Here is a 16414-nt window from a genome sequence, read left to right on the forward strand (position 1 = left end):
GGTAACGAGTTCAAACAGGTGCAGTGAATACAGGTAATGAGTGGACTCAACTCTCAACTCTCAACACTCAACTCTCTCTCTGTCTGTCTCTCTGTCTCCCTCTCTGTCTCCCTCTCTGTCTCTCTGTCTCCCTGTCTCTCTCTGTCTCTCTATCTCTCTCTGTCTCTATCTCTCTCTGTCTCTCTCTCTCTCTGTCTCTCTATCCGTCTCTCTCTATCTCTCTCTCTCTCTCTTTCTCTCTCTCTATCTCTGTCTCTCTCTCTCTGTCTCTCTCTTTCTCTCTCTTTCTCTCTCTCTATCTCTGTCTCTCTCTCTCTGTCTCTCTATCTCTCTGTCTCTCTGTCTCTCTATCTCTCTGTCTCTCTCTGTCTCTCTATCTCAATTCAATTCAAGGGCTTTATTGGCATGGGAAACATGTTTATTTATTTATTTATTTTACCTTTATTTAACCAGGTAGGCAAGTTGAGAACAAGTTCTCATTTACAATTGCGACCTGGCCAAGATAAAGCAAAGCAGTTCGACACATACAACGACACAGAGTAACACATGGAGTAAAACAAACATACAGTCAATAATGCAGTATAAACAAGTCTATATACAATGTGAGCAAATGAGGTGAGAAGGGAGGTAAAGGCAAAAAAGGCCATGATGGCAAAGTAAATACAATATAGCAAGTAAAATACTGGAATGGTAGTTTTGCAATGGAAGAATGTGCAAAGTAGAAATAAAAAATGTGTTAACATTGCCAAAGCAAGTGAGGTAGACAACATACAAAGTGAATATATAAAGTGAAAAACAACAAAAATTAACAGTAAACATTACACATACAGAAGTTTCAAAACAGTAAAGACATTACAAATGTCATATTATATATATATATACAGTGTTCTAACAATGTACAAATGGCTAAAGGACACAAGATATCTCTCTGTCTCTCTTTCTCTCTCTATCTCTGTCTCTATCTCTCTTTCTCTCTCTATCTCTGTCTCTCTCTCTCTCTCTGTCTCTCTGTCTCTCTATCTCTCTCTCTCTCTCTCTCTCTCTCTCTCATTCTCTCTTCATTTTGATGTTCTTCCCACTGACATCTGAACCTGTCATTAAAAGAAAGATGTGGACAGTTTCTTTGGTGGACTTTAAAGAAAGGAGAAATGGGGGATTCTCTCAGTAGTTTCTCCCCTTTCACTCTATCATGCTCACACACAGTCCCCCTGTCTGTCTGTCTGTCTCTCTCTCTCTCTGTCTCTCTCTCTCACACACACAGTCCCCCTGTCTGTCTGTCTCTCTCTCTGTCTCTCTGTCTCTCTCACACACACAGTCTGTCTGTCTGTGATCTGCCACTCGCCTTCATCACACCAATTATTATCTTCTGGGCTGGCAACACAGACAGACACAGACACATACACACACACACAGAGTGTCAGAGCAGAGAGGCAGGGGAGGGTAATGTCATGGTGAAGTGTGTTTGATCAGTGATGTGTCTGATCCTAGAACAACTCCTACAGACTGTTGCATCATCTCGTGGTGATACACACACACACAGACACACACACACAGACACACACACACACACACTCACAGACACACACACAGACACACACACACACACACACACTCACAGACACACACACACACACACACATACACACACACACACACACACACACACACACACACACACACACACACACACACACACACACACACACACACACACACACACACACACACACACACACACACACACACACACACACACACACACACACTCATACACACTCACACACACACAGACTCACACACACAGACTCACACAGACACACAAACTCTGTTTAACTGACTATCTGTCTGACTAGCTGTCTTAATGTCTGTCTAGCTGACTGACTTTCTATCTAGCTGACTGACTGACACTGTAGCAGTCAGATGAATTCACGTAGCAGATGACAGTTTCACATGAACCATAAACAGGGTACCAGTATCTACCGTGGTGAGGAGGGGTTCAGGGTACCAGTATCTACCGTGGTGAGGAGGGGTTCAGGGTACCAGTATCTACCGTGGTGAGGAGGGGAGGAGGGGTTCAGGGTACCAGTATCTACCGTGGTGAGGAGGGGTTCAGGGTACCAGTATCTACCGTGGTGAGGAGGGGAGGAGGGGTTCAGGGTACCAGTATCTACCATGGTGAAGAGGGGAGGAGGGGTTCAGGGTACCAGTATCTACCGTGGTGAGGAGGGGAGGAGGGGTTCAGGGTACCAGTATCTACCGTGGTGAGGAGGGGTTCAGGGTACCAGTATCTACCGTGGTGAGGAGGGGTTCAGGGTACCAGTATCTACTGTGGTGAGGAGGGGTTCAGGGTACCAGTATCTACCGTGGTGAGGAGGGGAGGAGGGGTTCAGGGTACCAGTATCTACCGTGGTGAGGAGGGGTTCAGGGTACCAGTATCTACCGTGGTGAGGAGGGGTTCAGGGTACCAGTATCTACCGTGGGGAGGAGGGGTTCAGGGTACCAGTATCTACCGTGGTGAGGAGGGGAGGAGGGGTTCAGGGTACCAGTATCTACCGTGATGAGGAGGGGAGGAGGGGTTCAGGGTACCAGTATCTACCGTGGTGAGGAGGGGAGTAGGGGTTCAGGGTACCAGTATCTACCTTGGTGAGGAGGGGTTCAGGGTACCAGTATCTACCGTGGTGAGGAGGGGTTCAGGGTACCAGTATCTACCGTGGTGAGGAGGGGAGGAGGGGTTCAGGGTACCAGTATCTACCGTGGTGAGGAGGGGTTCAGGGTACCAGTATCTACCGTGGTGAGGAGGGGTTCAGGGTACCAGTATCTACCGTGGTGAGGAGGGGTTCAGGGTACCAGTATCTATCGTGGTGAGGAGGGGTTCAGGGTACCAGTATCTACCGTGGGGAGGAGGGGTTCAGGGTACCAGTATCTACCATGGTGAGGAGGGGTTCAGGGTACCAGTATCTACCGTGGTGAGGAGGGGAGGAGGGGTTCAGGGTACCAGTATCTACCGTGGTGAGGAGGGGAGGAGGGGTTCAGGGTACCAGTATCTACCGTGGTGAGGAGGGGTTCAGGGTACCAGTATCTACCGTGGTGAGGAGGGGTTCAGGGTACCAGTATCTATCGTGGTGAGGAGGGGTTCAGGGTACCAGTATCTACCGTGGTGAGGAGGGGTTCAGGGTACCAGTATCTACCGTGGTGAGGAAGGGTTCAGGGTACCAGTATCTACCGTGGGGAGGAGGGGTTCAGGGTACCAGTATCTACCATGGTGAGGAGGGGTTCAGGGTACCAGTATCTACCGTGGTGAGGAGGGGAGGAGGGGTTCAGGGTACCAGTATCTACCGTGGTGAGGAGGGGAGGAGGGGTTCAGGGTACCAGTATCTACCGTGGTGAGGAGGGGTTCAGGGTACCAGTATCTACCGTGGTGAGGAGGGGTTCAGGGTACCAGTATCTACCCTGGGGAGGAGGGGTTCAGGGTACCAGTATCTACCGTGGTGAGGAGGGGAGGAGGGGTTCAGGGTACCAGTATCTACCGTGGTGAGGAGGGGTTCAGGGTACCAGTATCTACCGTGGTGAGGAGGGGAGGAGGGGTTCAGGGTACCAGTATCTACCGTGGTGAGGAGGGGAGGAGGGGTTCAGGGTACCAGTATCTACCGTGGTGAGGAGGGGTTCAGGGTACTAGTATCTACCGTGGTGAGGAGGGGTTCAGGGTACCAGTATCTACCGTGGTGAGGAGGGGAGGAGGGGTTCAGGGTACCAGTATCTACCGTGGTGAGGAGGGAGGAGGGGTTCAGGGTACCAGTATCTACCGTGGTGAGGAGGGGTTCAGGGTACCAGTATCTACCGTGGTGAGGAAGGGTTCAGGGTACCAGTATCTACCGTACTGCAACACTCTAGTCTCTGGCTACTTCCATATTAGACTACTGCAACGCTCTACTGTCTGGCTACTTCTATATTAGACGACTGCAACGCTCTACTGTCTGGCTACTTCTACATTAGACTACCGCAACACTCTACTGTCTGGCTACTTCTATATTAGACTACTGCAACACTCTACTGTCTGGCTACTTCTAGATTAGACTACTGCAACGCTCTACTGTCTGGCTACTTCTAGATTAGACTACTGCAACACTCTACTGTTTGGCTACTTCTATATTAGACTACTGCAATGCTCTACAGTCTGGCTACTTCTATATTAGACGACTGCAACGCTCTACTGTCTGGCTACTTCTATATTAGACTACTGCAACGCTCTACTGTCTGGCTACTTCTATATTAGACTACTGCAACGCTCTAATGTCTGGCTACTTCTATATTAGACTACTGCAACGCTCTAGTCTCCGGCTTCCCGTATAAAGAACTACATAAACATCAGCTAGTTCTCAACACGGCTGCTAGAATCTTGACTAGAACCCCAAAATTCAATCATATTGCTCCAGTGCTAGCCTTTCTACACTGGCTTCCTGTCAAAGCAAGGGCTGATTTCAAGATGTTACTGCTAACCTACAAAGCATTACATGGGCTTGCTCCTACCTATCTCTCGGATTTGGTCCTGCCGTACATACCTACACGTACGCTACGGTCACAAGACGCAGGCCTCCTAATTGTCCCTAGAATTTCTAAGCAAACAGCAGGAGGCAGGGTTTTCTCCTATAGAGCTCCATTTTTATGGAATGGTCTGCTTATCCATGTGAGAGACGTAGACTCGGTCGTGACCTTTAAGTCTTTACTGAAGACTCCTATGGCCCAGGGGTGTGAAGGTGAATGGCAAGGCACTGGCATGACGAACTGCCCTTGCTGTCTCTGCGTGGCCGGTTCCCCTCTCACCACTGGGATTCTGTGCATCTGACCTGATTACGGGGGCTGAGTCACTGGCTTACTGGTGCTACTATACTGTACTGCTGTCTCTGCCTGGCTGGTTCCCCTCTCTCCACTGGGATTCTCTGCATCTGACCCGATTACGGGGGCTGAGTCACTGGCTTACTGGTGCTACTATACTGTACTGCTGTCTCTGCCTGGCTGGTTCCCCTCTCTCCACTGTGATTCTCTGCCTCTGACCCGATTACGGGGGCTGAGTCACTTACTACTCGTGGTAGTACGTTTGTGGTCTGGTGATATCATTCCCCCCCGTGCTTCTACCTCTGCATTGCTTGCTGTTTGGGGTTTTAGGCTGGGTTTCTGTACAGCACTTTGTGACATCTGCTGATGTAAAAAGGGCTTTGTAAATACATTTGATTAGGGGAGGAGGGGTTCAGGGTACCAGTATCTACCGTGGTGAGGAGGGGTTCAGGGTACCAGTATCTACCGTGGTGAGGAGGGGTTCAGGGTACCAGTATCTACCGTGATGAGGAGGGGAGGAGGGGTTCAGGGTACCAGTATCTACCGTGGTGAGGAGGGGAGTAGGGGTTCAGGGTACCAGTATCTACCTTGGTGAGGAGGGGTTCAGGGTACCAGTATCTACCGTGGTGAGGAGGGGTTCAGGGTACCAGTATCTACCGTGGTGAGGAGGGGAGGAGGGGTTCAGGGTACCAGTATCTACCGTGGTGAGGAGGGGTTCAGGGTACCAGTATCTACCGTGGTGAGGAGGGGTTCAGGGTACCAGTATCTACCGTGGTGAGGAGGGGTTCAGGGTTACCAGTATCTATCGTGGTGAGGAGGGGTTCAGGGTACCAGTATCTACCCGTGGGGAGGAGGGGTTCAGGGGTACCAGTATCTACCATGGTGAGGAGGGGTTCAGGGTACCAGTATCTACCGTGGTGAGGAGGGGAGGAGGGGTTCAGGGTACCAGTATCTACCGTGGTGAGGAGGGGAGGAGGGGTTCAGGGTACCAGTATCTACCGTGGTGAGGAGGGTTCAGGGTACCAGTATCTACCGTGGTGAGGAGGGGTTCAGGGTACCAGTATCTATCGTGGTGAGGAGGGGTTCAGGGTACCAGTATCTACCGTGGTGAGGAGGGGTTCAGGGTACCAGTATCTACCGTGGTGAGGAAGGGTTCAGGGTACCAGTATCTACCGTGGGGAGGAGGGGTTCAGGGTACCAGTATCTACCATGGTGAGGAGGGGTTCAGGGTACCAGTATCTACCGTGGTGAGGAGGGGAGGAGGGGTTCAGGGTACCAGTATCTACCGTGGTGAGGAGGGGAGGAGGGGTTCAGGGTACCAGTATCTACCGTGGTGAGGAGGGGTTCAGGGTACCAGTATCTACCGTGGTGAGGAGGGGTTCAGGGTACCAGTATCTACCCTGGGGAGGAGGGGTTCAGGGTACCAGTATCTACCGTGGTGAGGAGGGGAGGAGGGGTTCAGGGTACCAGTATCTACCGTGGTGAGGAGGGGTTCAGGGTACCAGTATCTACCGTGGTGAGGAGGGGAGGAGGGGTTCAGGGTACCAGTATCTACCGTGGTGAGGAGGGGAGGAGGGGTTCAGGGTACCAGTATCTACCGTGGTGAGGAGGGGTTCAGGGTACTAGTATCTACCGTGGTGAGGAGGGGTTCAGGGTACCAGTATCTACCGTGGTGAGGAGGGGAGGAGGGGTTCAGGGTACCAGTATCTACCGTGGTGAGGAGGGGAGGAGGGGTTCAGGGTACCAGTATCTACCGTGGTGAGGAGGGGTTCAGGGTACCAGTATCTACCGTGGTGAGGAAGGGTTCAGGGTACCAGTATCTACCGTGGGGAGGAGGGGTTCAGGGTACCAGTATCTACCATGGTGAGGAGGGGTTCAGGGTACCAGTATCTACCATGGTGAGGAGGGGAGGAGGGGTTCAGGGTACCAGTATCTACCGTGGTGAGGAGGGGAGGAGGGGTTCAGGGTACCAGTATCTACCGTGGTGAGGAGGGGTTCAGGGTACCAGTATCTACCGTGGTGAGGAGGGGTTCAGGGTACCAGTATCTACCCTGGGGAGGAGGGGTTCAGGGTACCAGTATCTACCGTGGTGAGGAGGGGAGGAGGGGTTCAGGGTACCAGTATCTACCGTGGTGAGGAGGGTTCAGGGTACCAGTATCTACCGTGGGGAGGAGGGGTTCAGGGTACCAGTATCTACCGTGGTGAGGAGGGGAGGAGGGGTTCAGGGTACCAGTATCTACCGTGGTGAGGAGGGGTTCAGGGTACTAGTATCTACCGTGGTGAGGAGGGGTTCAGGGTACCAGTATCTACCGTGGTGAGGAGGGGAGGAGGGGTTCAGGGTACCAGTATCTACCGTGGTGAGGAGGGGTTCAGGGTACCAGTATCTACCGTGGTGAGGAGGGGTTCAGGGTACCAGTATCTACCGAGGTGAGGAGGGGTTCAGGGTACCAGTATCTACCGTGGTGAGGAGGGGTTCAGGGTACCAGTATCTACCCGAGGGGAGGAGGGGTTCAGGGTACCAGTATCTACCATGGTGAGGAGGGGTTCAGGGTACCAGTATCTATCGTGGAGAGGAGGGGTTCAGGGTACCAGTATCTACCGTGGTGAGGAGGGGAGGAGGGGTTCAGGGTACCAGTATCTACCGTGGTGAGGAGGGGTTCAGGGTACCAGTATCTACCGTGGTGAGGAGGGGTTCAGGGTACCAGTATCTACTGTGTTGAGGAGGGGGAGGAGGGGTTCAGGATACCAGTATCTACCGTGGTGAGGAGGGGTTCAGGGTACCAGTATCTACCGTGGTGAGGATGGGTTCAGGGTACCAGTATCTACTGTGGTGAGGAGGGGTTCAGGGTACCAGTATCTACCGTGGTGAGGAGGGGAGGAGGGGTTCAGGGTACCAGTATCTACCGTGGTGAGGAGGGGTTCAGGGTACCAGTATCTACCGTGGTGAGGAGGGGAGGAGGAGTTCAGGGTACCAGTATCTACCTTGGTGAGGAGGGGTTCAGGGTACCAGTATCTACCGTGGTGAGGAGGGTTTCAGGGTACCAGTATCTACCGTGGTGAGGAAGGGAGGAGGGGCTCAGGGTACCAGTATCTACCGTGGTGAGGAGGGGTTCAGGGTACCAGTATCTACCGTGGTGAAGAGGGGAGGAGGAGTTCAGGGTACCAGTATCTACCTTGGTGAGGAGGGGTTCAGGGTATCAGTATCTACCGTGGTGAGGAGGGTTTCAGGGTACCAGTATCTACCCGTGGTGAGGAGGGGAGGAGGGGTTCAGGGTACCAGTATCTACCGTGTGTGAGGGAGGGGTTCAGGGTTGGGTACCAGTATCTACCGTGTGAAGGAGGGGAGGAAGTGGTTTCTCTCTCCTCTCTCTCCTCCTCTCTCGTGTCTCTCTCTCTCTCTCTCTCCCTCTCTCTCTCTCTCTCTGGAGGTCTCTCCTCCTACCGTATCTACCGTTCAGGGTCCTTTCCAGGTCCCTCCCTCTCTCTCCTTCAGGGTCCATCTCTTCTCAGGGTACTCAGTATCTACCGTATCTCCTCTCTCCCAGGGTTCTCTTCACCCGTGGTGAAGAGGGGAGGAGGAGTTCAGGGTACCAGTATCTACCTTGGTGAGGAGGGGTTCAGGGTACCGTGGTGAGGAGGGGTTGAGGAGGGTTTCTTTCACCAGTATCTACCCGTGGTCTGGTTTCAGTCTCTACCGTTCTATCTCCCTACTCTCTCTCTCTCTCTCTCCTCTCTCTTCTCTCTCTCTCCGTCTCTCTCTCTCTCTTCCGTCCTCCTCTCTCTCTCTCTCCTCTCGTCTCTCTCTCTCTCTCTCTCTCTCTCTCTCCTCTTCTTTCTCTCTCTCTCTCTCTCTCTCTCTCTCTCTCTCTCTCTCTCTCTGGTCCTCTCCTCCGCTTCTTGGAAGGAGTCATCCCTCCATGTCTCTATCATTCAGCCATGAGAGAGGGGACAAACGTGTCACAGCCAAGCCAGTCAGTCAATCAGCCAGCAAGCCTGTCAGTCACAGTAAGCCAGCCAGTAAGTCATTCATTCAGCCAATCATCCACAGTACGTGCCAGCCAGCAGTCACAGTCAGCCAGCTAGTCAGTCAGTCGGTGGCTGATGTCTCAGGATTGTTCAACGGTCTCCATGACTACGGTCGCCAAATGCCTGGAACTTTCCCAAAATGTCCTGCTTTCCCAGAAATCCTGTTTTAAAGATTCCTTGAATTAAGGGGGAATAAGCAGGAAATGCCAGAATCATCCAATCAGTTACCAGAATTCTGCATCCTTACTCATGACGGTAGTGGTCTGTGGTCGACTGCTGTGGTCGACTGCTGTGGTCGACTGCTTTAATGTCGGCCACCATTTTGTTGTTGTAGTTAAAGTGATGTCAGACATGTCCTGAGTGAACTGAATCGCTGTGTCTGTTAAAGTCAGTCAGGAACCCTTGTTTCCTGTTCATTACAGACAAAAAGCCAAACCCTGTCAATGACAATGTGAGTGTATTGCAATTACTGTCTCTCTCACTGCTTGTTCTCTTCTTCTTCAGTCACCCTCTGTCCTACTCAGTCCTTCTTCTCTCCTCGCTTTCACTGTCACTCTCCTCCTGTGTCCTCTCATTTCCTCCCTGGTCCTCCTTTCTCTCAGAGTTCCAGTCAGTTAGTGTCAGTGTCACTTCTCCTCTTCCTCCTCCTCCTCTTTCTCCTCTGCCTCCTCCACCTCTTCCTCCTCCACCTCCTCCTCCACCTCCACCTCCTCCTCTTCCTCCTCCTCCTCTTTCTCCTCCGCCTCCTCCACCTCTTCCTCCTCCACCTCCTCCTCCTCCACCTCCACCTCCTCCTCTTCCTCCTCCACCTCCACCTCCTCTTCCTCCTCCTCCTCCCCCTCTTCCTCCTCCTCTTCCTCCTCCTCCGCCTCCTCCTCCTCTTCCTCCTCCTCTGCCTCCTCCTCCTCCCATAAAGGATTGTTTTATACTAAAATATACTGTATCGTAATCCACACAACACAGGCATTGCTTTGGGTAATTTAAATAAATCCTGAATTCCACTCTCCAAAATGCTTTGTTTTTGTAAACCTTATCTTTGTTAATATAGAACATGGGTATTCAACTTTGACCCTATGAGGTCTGGAGCCTGCTGGTGTTCTGTTCTACCTGATCATTAATATCACCCACCTGGTGTCCCAGGTCTAAATCAGGCCCTGATCATTAATATCACCCCACCTGGTGTCCCAGGTCTAAATCAGGCACTGATCGTTAATATCACCCCACCTGGTGTCCCAGGTCTAAATCAGGCCCTGATCATTAATATCACCCACTTGGTGTACCAGGTCTAAATCAGGCCCTGATCATCAATATCACCCACCTGGTGTCCCAGGTCTAAATCAGGCCCTGATCATTAATATCACCCCACCTGGTGTCCCAGGTCTAAATCAGGCCCTGATCATTAATATCACCCCACCTGGTCCTGAATTAGAGGGCAACAACAGTTGCAGTGGAACAGTTGGAGGGATAAATAGAATAGAAGAATAGAATAACCTTTTGTGGATATTTGCTGGTAAAACACTTGTATATGAGTTGATGCAGATCCTTTTGTCGGATTGGAACACAGTACCGATCACCTAAATGTTTTCTTCTCTGTCATTGTTGATACAGAATATGCTTCCTAGTAAAGCCACTTTTAGGCTTTGAGTTCTGATATGTTATGAGTTCTAATGTACAGGGCTTTTGTAAAGTATTCAGACCCCTTGACTTTTTCCTCATTTTGTAACATTACAGCCTTATGCTAAAATTGAATTAATTAATAACAAATTAACATTATTATTTTTAAATTTAAATTGATTACATTTTTTTTTTCTTCTCATAAACCTACACACAATAACCCATAACGGCATAGCAAAAAGAGGTTTTTAGACATTTTTTGCTAATGTATTAAAAATAAATAAACAGAAATCACATTTACATAAGTATTCAGACCCTTTACACCTACAACCTTTGGCAGTAATTACAGCCTTTAGGGTTCAAGTCCGGGTTCTGGCTGGGCCACTCAAGGACATTCAGAGACTTGTCCCCAAAGCAGCTCCTGCGTTGTCTTGGCTGTGTGTTTAGGTTCGTTGTCCTGTTGGAAGGTGAACCTTTGCCCTAGTCTGAGGTCTTGAGCCATTCCGTAAAAATTGAGCTCTATAGGAGTAAACTGTTTACGTGTAGGTATGTACGGCAGGACCAAATCGGAAAGACATGAGAACGCCCATGTAATGCTTTGTAGGTTAGCAGTAAAACCTTGAAATCAGCCCTAACCTTAATAGGAAGCCAGTGTAGAGAGGCTAGCACTGGAGTAATATGATCAGATGTTTTGGTTCTAGTCAGGATTCTAGCAGCCGTATTTAGCACTAACTGAAGTTTATTTAGTGCTTTATCCGGGTAGCCGGAAAGTAGAGCATTGCAGTGGTCTAACCTAGAAGTGACAAAAGCATGGATTAATTTTTCTGCATCATTTTTGGACAGAAAGTTTCAGATTTTTGCAATGTTACGTAGATGGAAAAAAGCTGTCCTTGAAATAGTCTTGATATATTCTTCAAAAGAGAGATCAGGGTCCAGAGTAACGCCAAGGTCCTTCAGTTTTATTTGAGATGACTGCACTCACTGAGGTTGATTTATCAGCAGGTTTTCATCAAGGATCTCTCTGTTCTTTGCTCCATTCATCTTTGCCTCGATCCCGACTAAAACAACCCCACAGCATGATGCTGCCACCACCATGCTTCATCATAGGGATGGTGCCAGTTTTCCTCCAGACGTGACTCTTGGGATTCAGGACGAAATAGTTGAATCTTGGTTTCATCAGACCAGAGAATCTTGTTTCTCATGGTCTGATAATCTTTAGGTGCCTTTTGGCAAAGTCCAAGCGGGCTGTCATGTGCCTTTTACTGAGGAGTGGTTTCCGTCTGGCCACTCTACCATAAAGGTCTGATTGGTGGAGTGCTGCAGTGATGGTTGTCCTTCTGGAAGGTTCTCCCATCTCCACAGGGGAGCTCTAGAGCTCTGTCAGAATGACCATTAGGTTATTGGTCACCTCCCTGACAAAGGCCCTTCTTCCCCGATTGCTCAGTTTGGCAGGGTGGCCAGCTCTAGGACGAGTCTTGGTGGTTCCAAACTTGTTCCATTTAAGAATGATGGAGAACACTGTGTTTTTGGGGACCTTCAATGCGGCAGCCATGTTTTGGTACCCTTCCCCAGATCTGTGCCTCGACACAATCCTGTCTCGGAGCTCTACGGACAATTTGTTTGACCTCATGACTTGGTTTTTGCTCTGACATGCACTGTCAACTTCAGGACCTTATATAGACAGGTATGTGCCTTTCCAAATCATGTCCAATCAATTGCATTTACCACAGGTGGACTCCAATCAAGTTGTAGAAACATCTCAAGGATGATCAATGGAAACAAGATGCACCTGAGCTCAATTTCAAGTTTCATAGCGAAGGGTCTGAATACTTACCTAAATGTCATATTTCAGTTTTTTATTGTTAATGCATTTGCAGCATCGTTCATTGTCATTATGGGGTATTGTGATGTCATTATGGGGTATTGTGATGTCATTATGGGGTATTGTGATGTCATTATGGGGGTATTGTGATGTCATTATGGGGTATTGTGCTGTCATTATGGGGGTATTGTGATGTCATTATGGGGTATTGTGAGTAGATTGCTGAGGATTTTGTTTTTCATACATTTTAGAATAAGGCTGTAACGTAACAAAATGTGGGAAAAGTCAATGGGTCTGAATTCTTTCCAAAGGCCCTGTATGTGATTACCGAATCTGTTTGTCTGAGTGAGTGATGGTTGTAGATGTTTTTGGTCCCACTTTAAAAATCAAATGTATTTACAAAGCCCTTTTTACATCAGCAGATGTCACAAAGTGCTGTACAGAAACCCAGCCTAAAACCCCAAACAGCAAGCAATGCAGAGGTAGAAGCACGGGGGGGAATGATATCACCAGACCACAAACGTACTACCACGAGTAGTAAGTGACTCAGCCCCCGTAATCGGGTCAGAGGCAGAGAATCACAGTGGAGAGAGGTGAACCAGCCAGGCAGAGACAGCAGTACAGTATAGTAGCACCAGTAAGCCAGTGACTCAGCCCCCGTAATCGGGTCAGATGCAGAGAATCCCAGTGGAGAGAGGGGAACCAGCCAGGCAGAGACAGCAGTACAGTATAGTAGCACCAGTAAGCCAGTGACTCAGCCCCCGTAATCAGGTCAGATGCACAGAATCCCAGTGGTGAGAGGGGAACCGGCCACGCAGAGACAGCAAGGGCAGTTCGTCATGCCAGTGCCTTGCCATTCACCTTCACACCCCTGGGCCATAGGAGTCTTCAGTAAAGACTTAAAGGTCACGACCGAGTCTACGTCTCTCACATGGATAAGCAGACCATTCCATAAAAATGGAGCTCTATAGGACAAAACCCTGCCTCCTGCTGTTTGCTTAGAAATTCTAGGGACAATTAGGAGGCCTGCGTCTTGTGACCGTAGCGTACGTGTAGGTATGTACGGCAGGACCAAATCCGAGAGATAGGTAGGAGCAAGCCCATGTAATGCTTTGTAGGTTAGCAGTAACATCTTGAAATCAGCCCTTGCTTTGACAGGAAGCCAGTGTAGAAAGGCTAGCACTGGAGCAATATGATTGAATTTTGGGGTTCTAGTCAAGATTCTAGCAGCCGTGTTGAGAACTAGCTGATGTTTATGTAGTTCTTTATACGGGAAGCCGGAGACTAGAGCGTTGCAGTAGTCTAATATAGAAGTAGCCAGACATTAGAGCGTTGCAGTAGTCTAATATAGAAGTAGCCAGACAGTAGAGCGTTGCAGTAGTCTAATATAGAAGTAGCCAGACAGTAGAGCGTTGCAGTCGTCTAATATAGAAGTAGCCAGACTGTAGAGCATTGCAGTAGTCTAATATAGAAGTAGCCAGACAGTAGAGTGTTGCGGTAGTCTAATGTAGAAGTAGCCAGACAGTAGAGCGTTGCAGTCGTCTAATATAGAAGTAGCCAGACAGTAGAGCGTTGCAGTAGTCTAATATAGAAGTAGCCAGAGACTAGAGTGTTGCAGTAGTCTAATCTAGAAGTAGCCAGACAGTAGAGCATTGCAGTAGTCTAATATAGAAGTAGCCAGACAGTAGAGCGTTGCAGTAGTCTATTCTAGAAGTAGCCAGACAGTAGAGCGTTGCAGTAGTCTAATATAGAAGTAGCCAGAGACTAGAGCGTTGCAGTAGTCTAATCTAGAAGTAGCCAGACAGTAGAGCATTGCAGTAGTCTAATATAGAAGTAGCCAGACAGTAGAGCATTGCAGTCGTCTAATCTAGAAGTAGCCAGACAGTAGAGCATTGCAGTAGTCTAATATAGAAGTAGCCAGACAGTAGAGTGTTGCAGTAGTCTAATCTAGAAGTAGCCAGACAGTAGAGCGTTGCAGTAGTCTAATATAGAAGTAGCCAGAGACTAGAGCGTTGCAATAGTCTAATCTAGAAGTAGCCAGACAGTAGAGCGTTGCAGTAGTCTAATATAGAAGTAGCCAGACAGTAGAGCATTGCAGTAGTCTAATATAGAAGTAGCCAGACAGTAGAGCATTGCAGTCGTCTAATATAGAAGTAGCCAGACAGTAGAGCATTGCAGTAGTCTAATATAGAAGTAGCCAGACAGTAGAGCGTTGCAATAGTCTAATCTAGAAGTGACAAAAACACTTTCGTTATTCTGCATCCCATTTTTTGGACAAAAACGTTTCAGATTTGTTATGTTATGATGCTGCTCTTGAAATATTCTTCACAGGTTGGAAAGCATTATAAAGGCTTCATACGCACCACATAAAGGATTCTCACATTATCTATAAGCGTCTCATACTGTATAAATGGTGTATGAACATACATAGTGTGTTATGTCACAATCGGCAATTCACTGGGAATGGTTATGTCACCCGCTATACACTGGGGTGCTTATAAAGCCTGTATGCACTTTGTATAAAGACTTTATAAGTTGTACTTTGTTTAAAGTGGGAACCAGTTGTTTACCCTCCTATAGTACTTATTGTCAATAAACCATGTTGGACTGGTCACTAGTACAGGACAGTTAACCATGTTAGACTGGTCACTAGTACAGGACTGTTAACCATGTTGGACTGGTCACTAGTACAGGACAGTTAACCATGTTGGACCACTAGTACAGGACAGTTAACCATGTTGGACTGGTCACTAGTACAGGACAGTTAACCATGTTGGACTGGTCACTAGTACAGGACAGTTAACCATGTTGGACTGGTCACTAGTACAGGACAGTTAACCATGTTGGACCACTAGTACAGGACAGTTAACCATGTTGGACTGGCTACTAGTACAGGACAGTTAACCATGTTGGACTGGTCACTAGTACAGGACAGTTAACCATGTTGGACTGGTCACTAGTACAGGACAGTTAACCATGTTGGACTGGTCACTAGTACAGGACAGTTAACCATGTTGGACTGGTCACTAGTACGGGACAGTTAACCATGTTGGACCACTAGTACAGGACAGTTAACCATGTTGGACTGGTCACTAGTACAGGACAGTTAACCATGTTGGACTGGTCACTAGTACAGGACAGTTAACCATGTTAGACTAGTCACTAGTACAGGACAGTTAACCATGTTAGACTAGTCACTAGTACAGGACAGTTAACCATGTTGGACTGGTCACTAGTACAGGACAGTTAACCATGTTGGACTGGTCACTAGTACAGGACAGTTAACCATGTTGGACTGGTCACTAGTACAGGACAGTTAACCATGTTAGACTAGTCACTAGTACAGGACAGTTAACCATGTTAGACTAGTCACTAGTACAGGACAGTTAACCATGTTAGACTGGTCACTAGTACAGGACAGTGGTTGGCATCAGTGTATGTAAATGCATGTGTGTTTCTGTGTGTTTCAGGTACCAGGACATGAGGAGACAGATCGGCTTTGAGATCAGAGACATGTGGTATAATCTAGGTATGAATCATCTATTTCGTGTTCTTCATATGTATTCATATGTGACCGACCGGCTCCATTCGGTCTTATGTAGCAACTCTTCAGATGGGTTTTTTTTTTAAGTAGAGACTCAGAGCTAGAAAATGGTATATCATAACACTACTGTTGAGGAACAATTGGAATGTAATTCTGCTTTGAAAGTTGATAAACTTGTAACCCCACTTTTGAGAAAATGACCCTTTAATGTTTTGGTACTACTACTGGAGAGCTCTTCTTTCACATGTGAGGCCATGTGCTAAACAGAGTGAGTACCGGCAGTTTAGTAAACAACGATGAAATGAAACTACTTTCTGTCTAAATTAGAAATGTGAAATATCTGAAAATGTAGCTAGTTAACGCTAGACTATCTTTCCTGTATACATCATCATGCCTGATGGACGCGTCTCCCTGATGCCATGCCACGATTGCCCTTAGTTTGATGATGTAATCCGGAGACAGGTGTTTTCTCCATCTCTTCATCTCTCATTGAACCATGTTGCAAACCATATTCTCACAATGTTATATTTAATCCAATTCATTTTAGTTCCATATACATTCAACTTCTCATGCCC

The 16414-nt window shown here is 48.3% G+C and overlaps 1 protein-coding gene across 1 annotated transcript in view; it reads left to right on the top strand.

Annotated features, from left to right (window-relative positions):
- The window catches only part of LOC116371807 (dedicator of cytokinesis protein 1-like), a gene marked incomplete at its 5' end in the record, with an annotated part of 201797 nt that overhangs the window by 69408 nt on the left and 115975 nt on the right, over window positions 1–16414 (top strand). Inside the window, 1 exon segment of the mRNA XM_031820823.1 lies at window positions 15766–15824. Coding sequence (XP_031676683.1) covers window positions 15766–15824 — 59 coding nt within the window.

The sequence above is a fragment of the Oncorhynchus kisutch genome, unplaced genomic scaffold (assembly GCF_002021735.2).
Source record: "Oncorhynchus kisutch isolate 150728-3 unplaced genomic scaffold, Okis_V2 scaffold3693, whole genome shotgun sequence".
Taxonomy (NCBI): domain Eukaryota; kingdom Metazoa; phylum Chordata; class Actinopteri; order Salmoniformes; family Salmonidae; genus Oncorhynchus; species Oncorhynchus kisutch.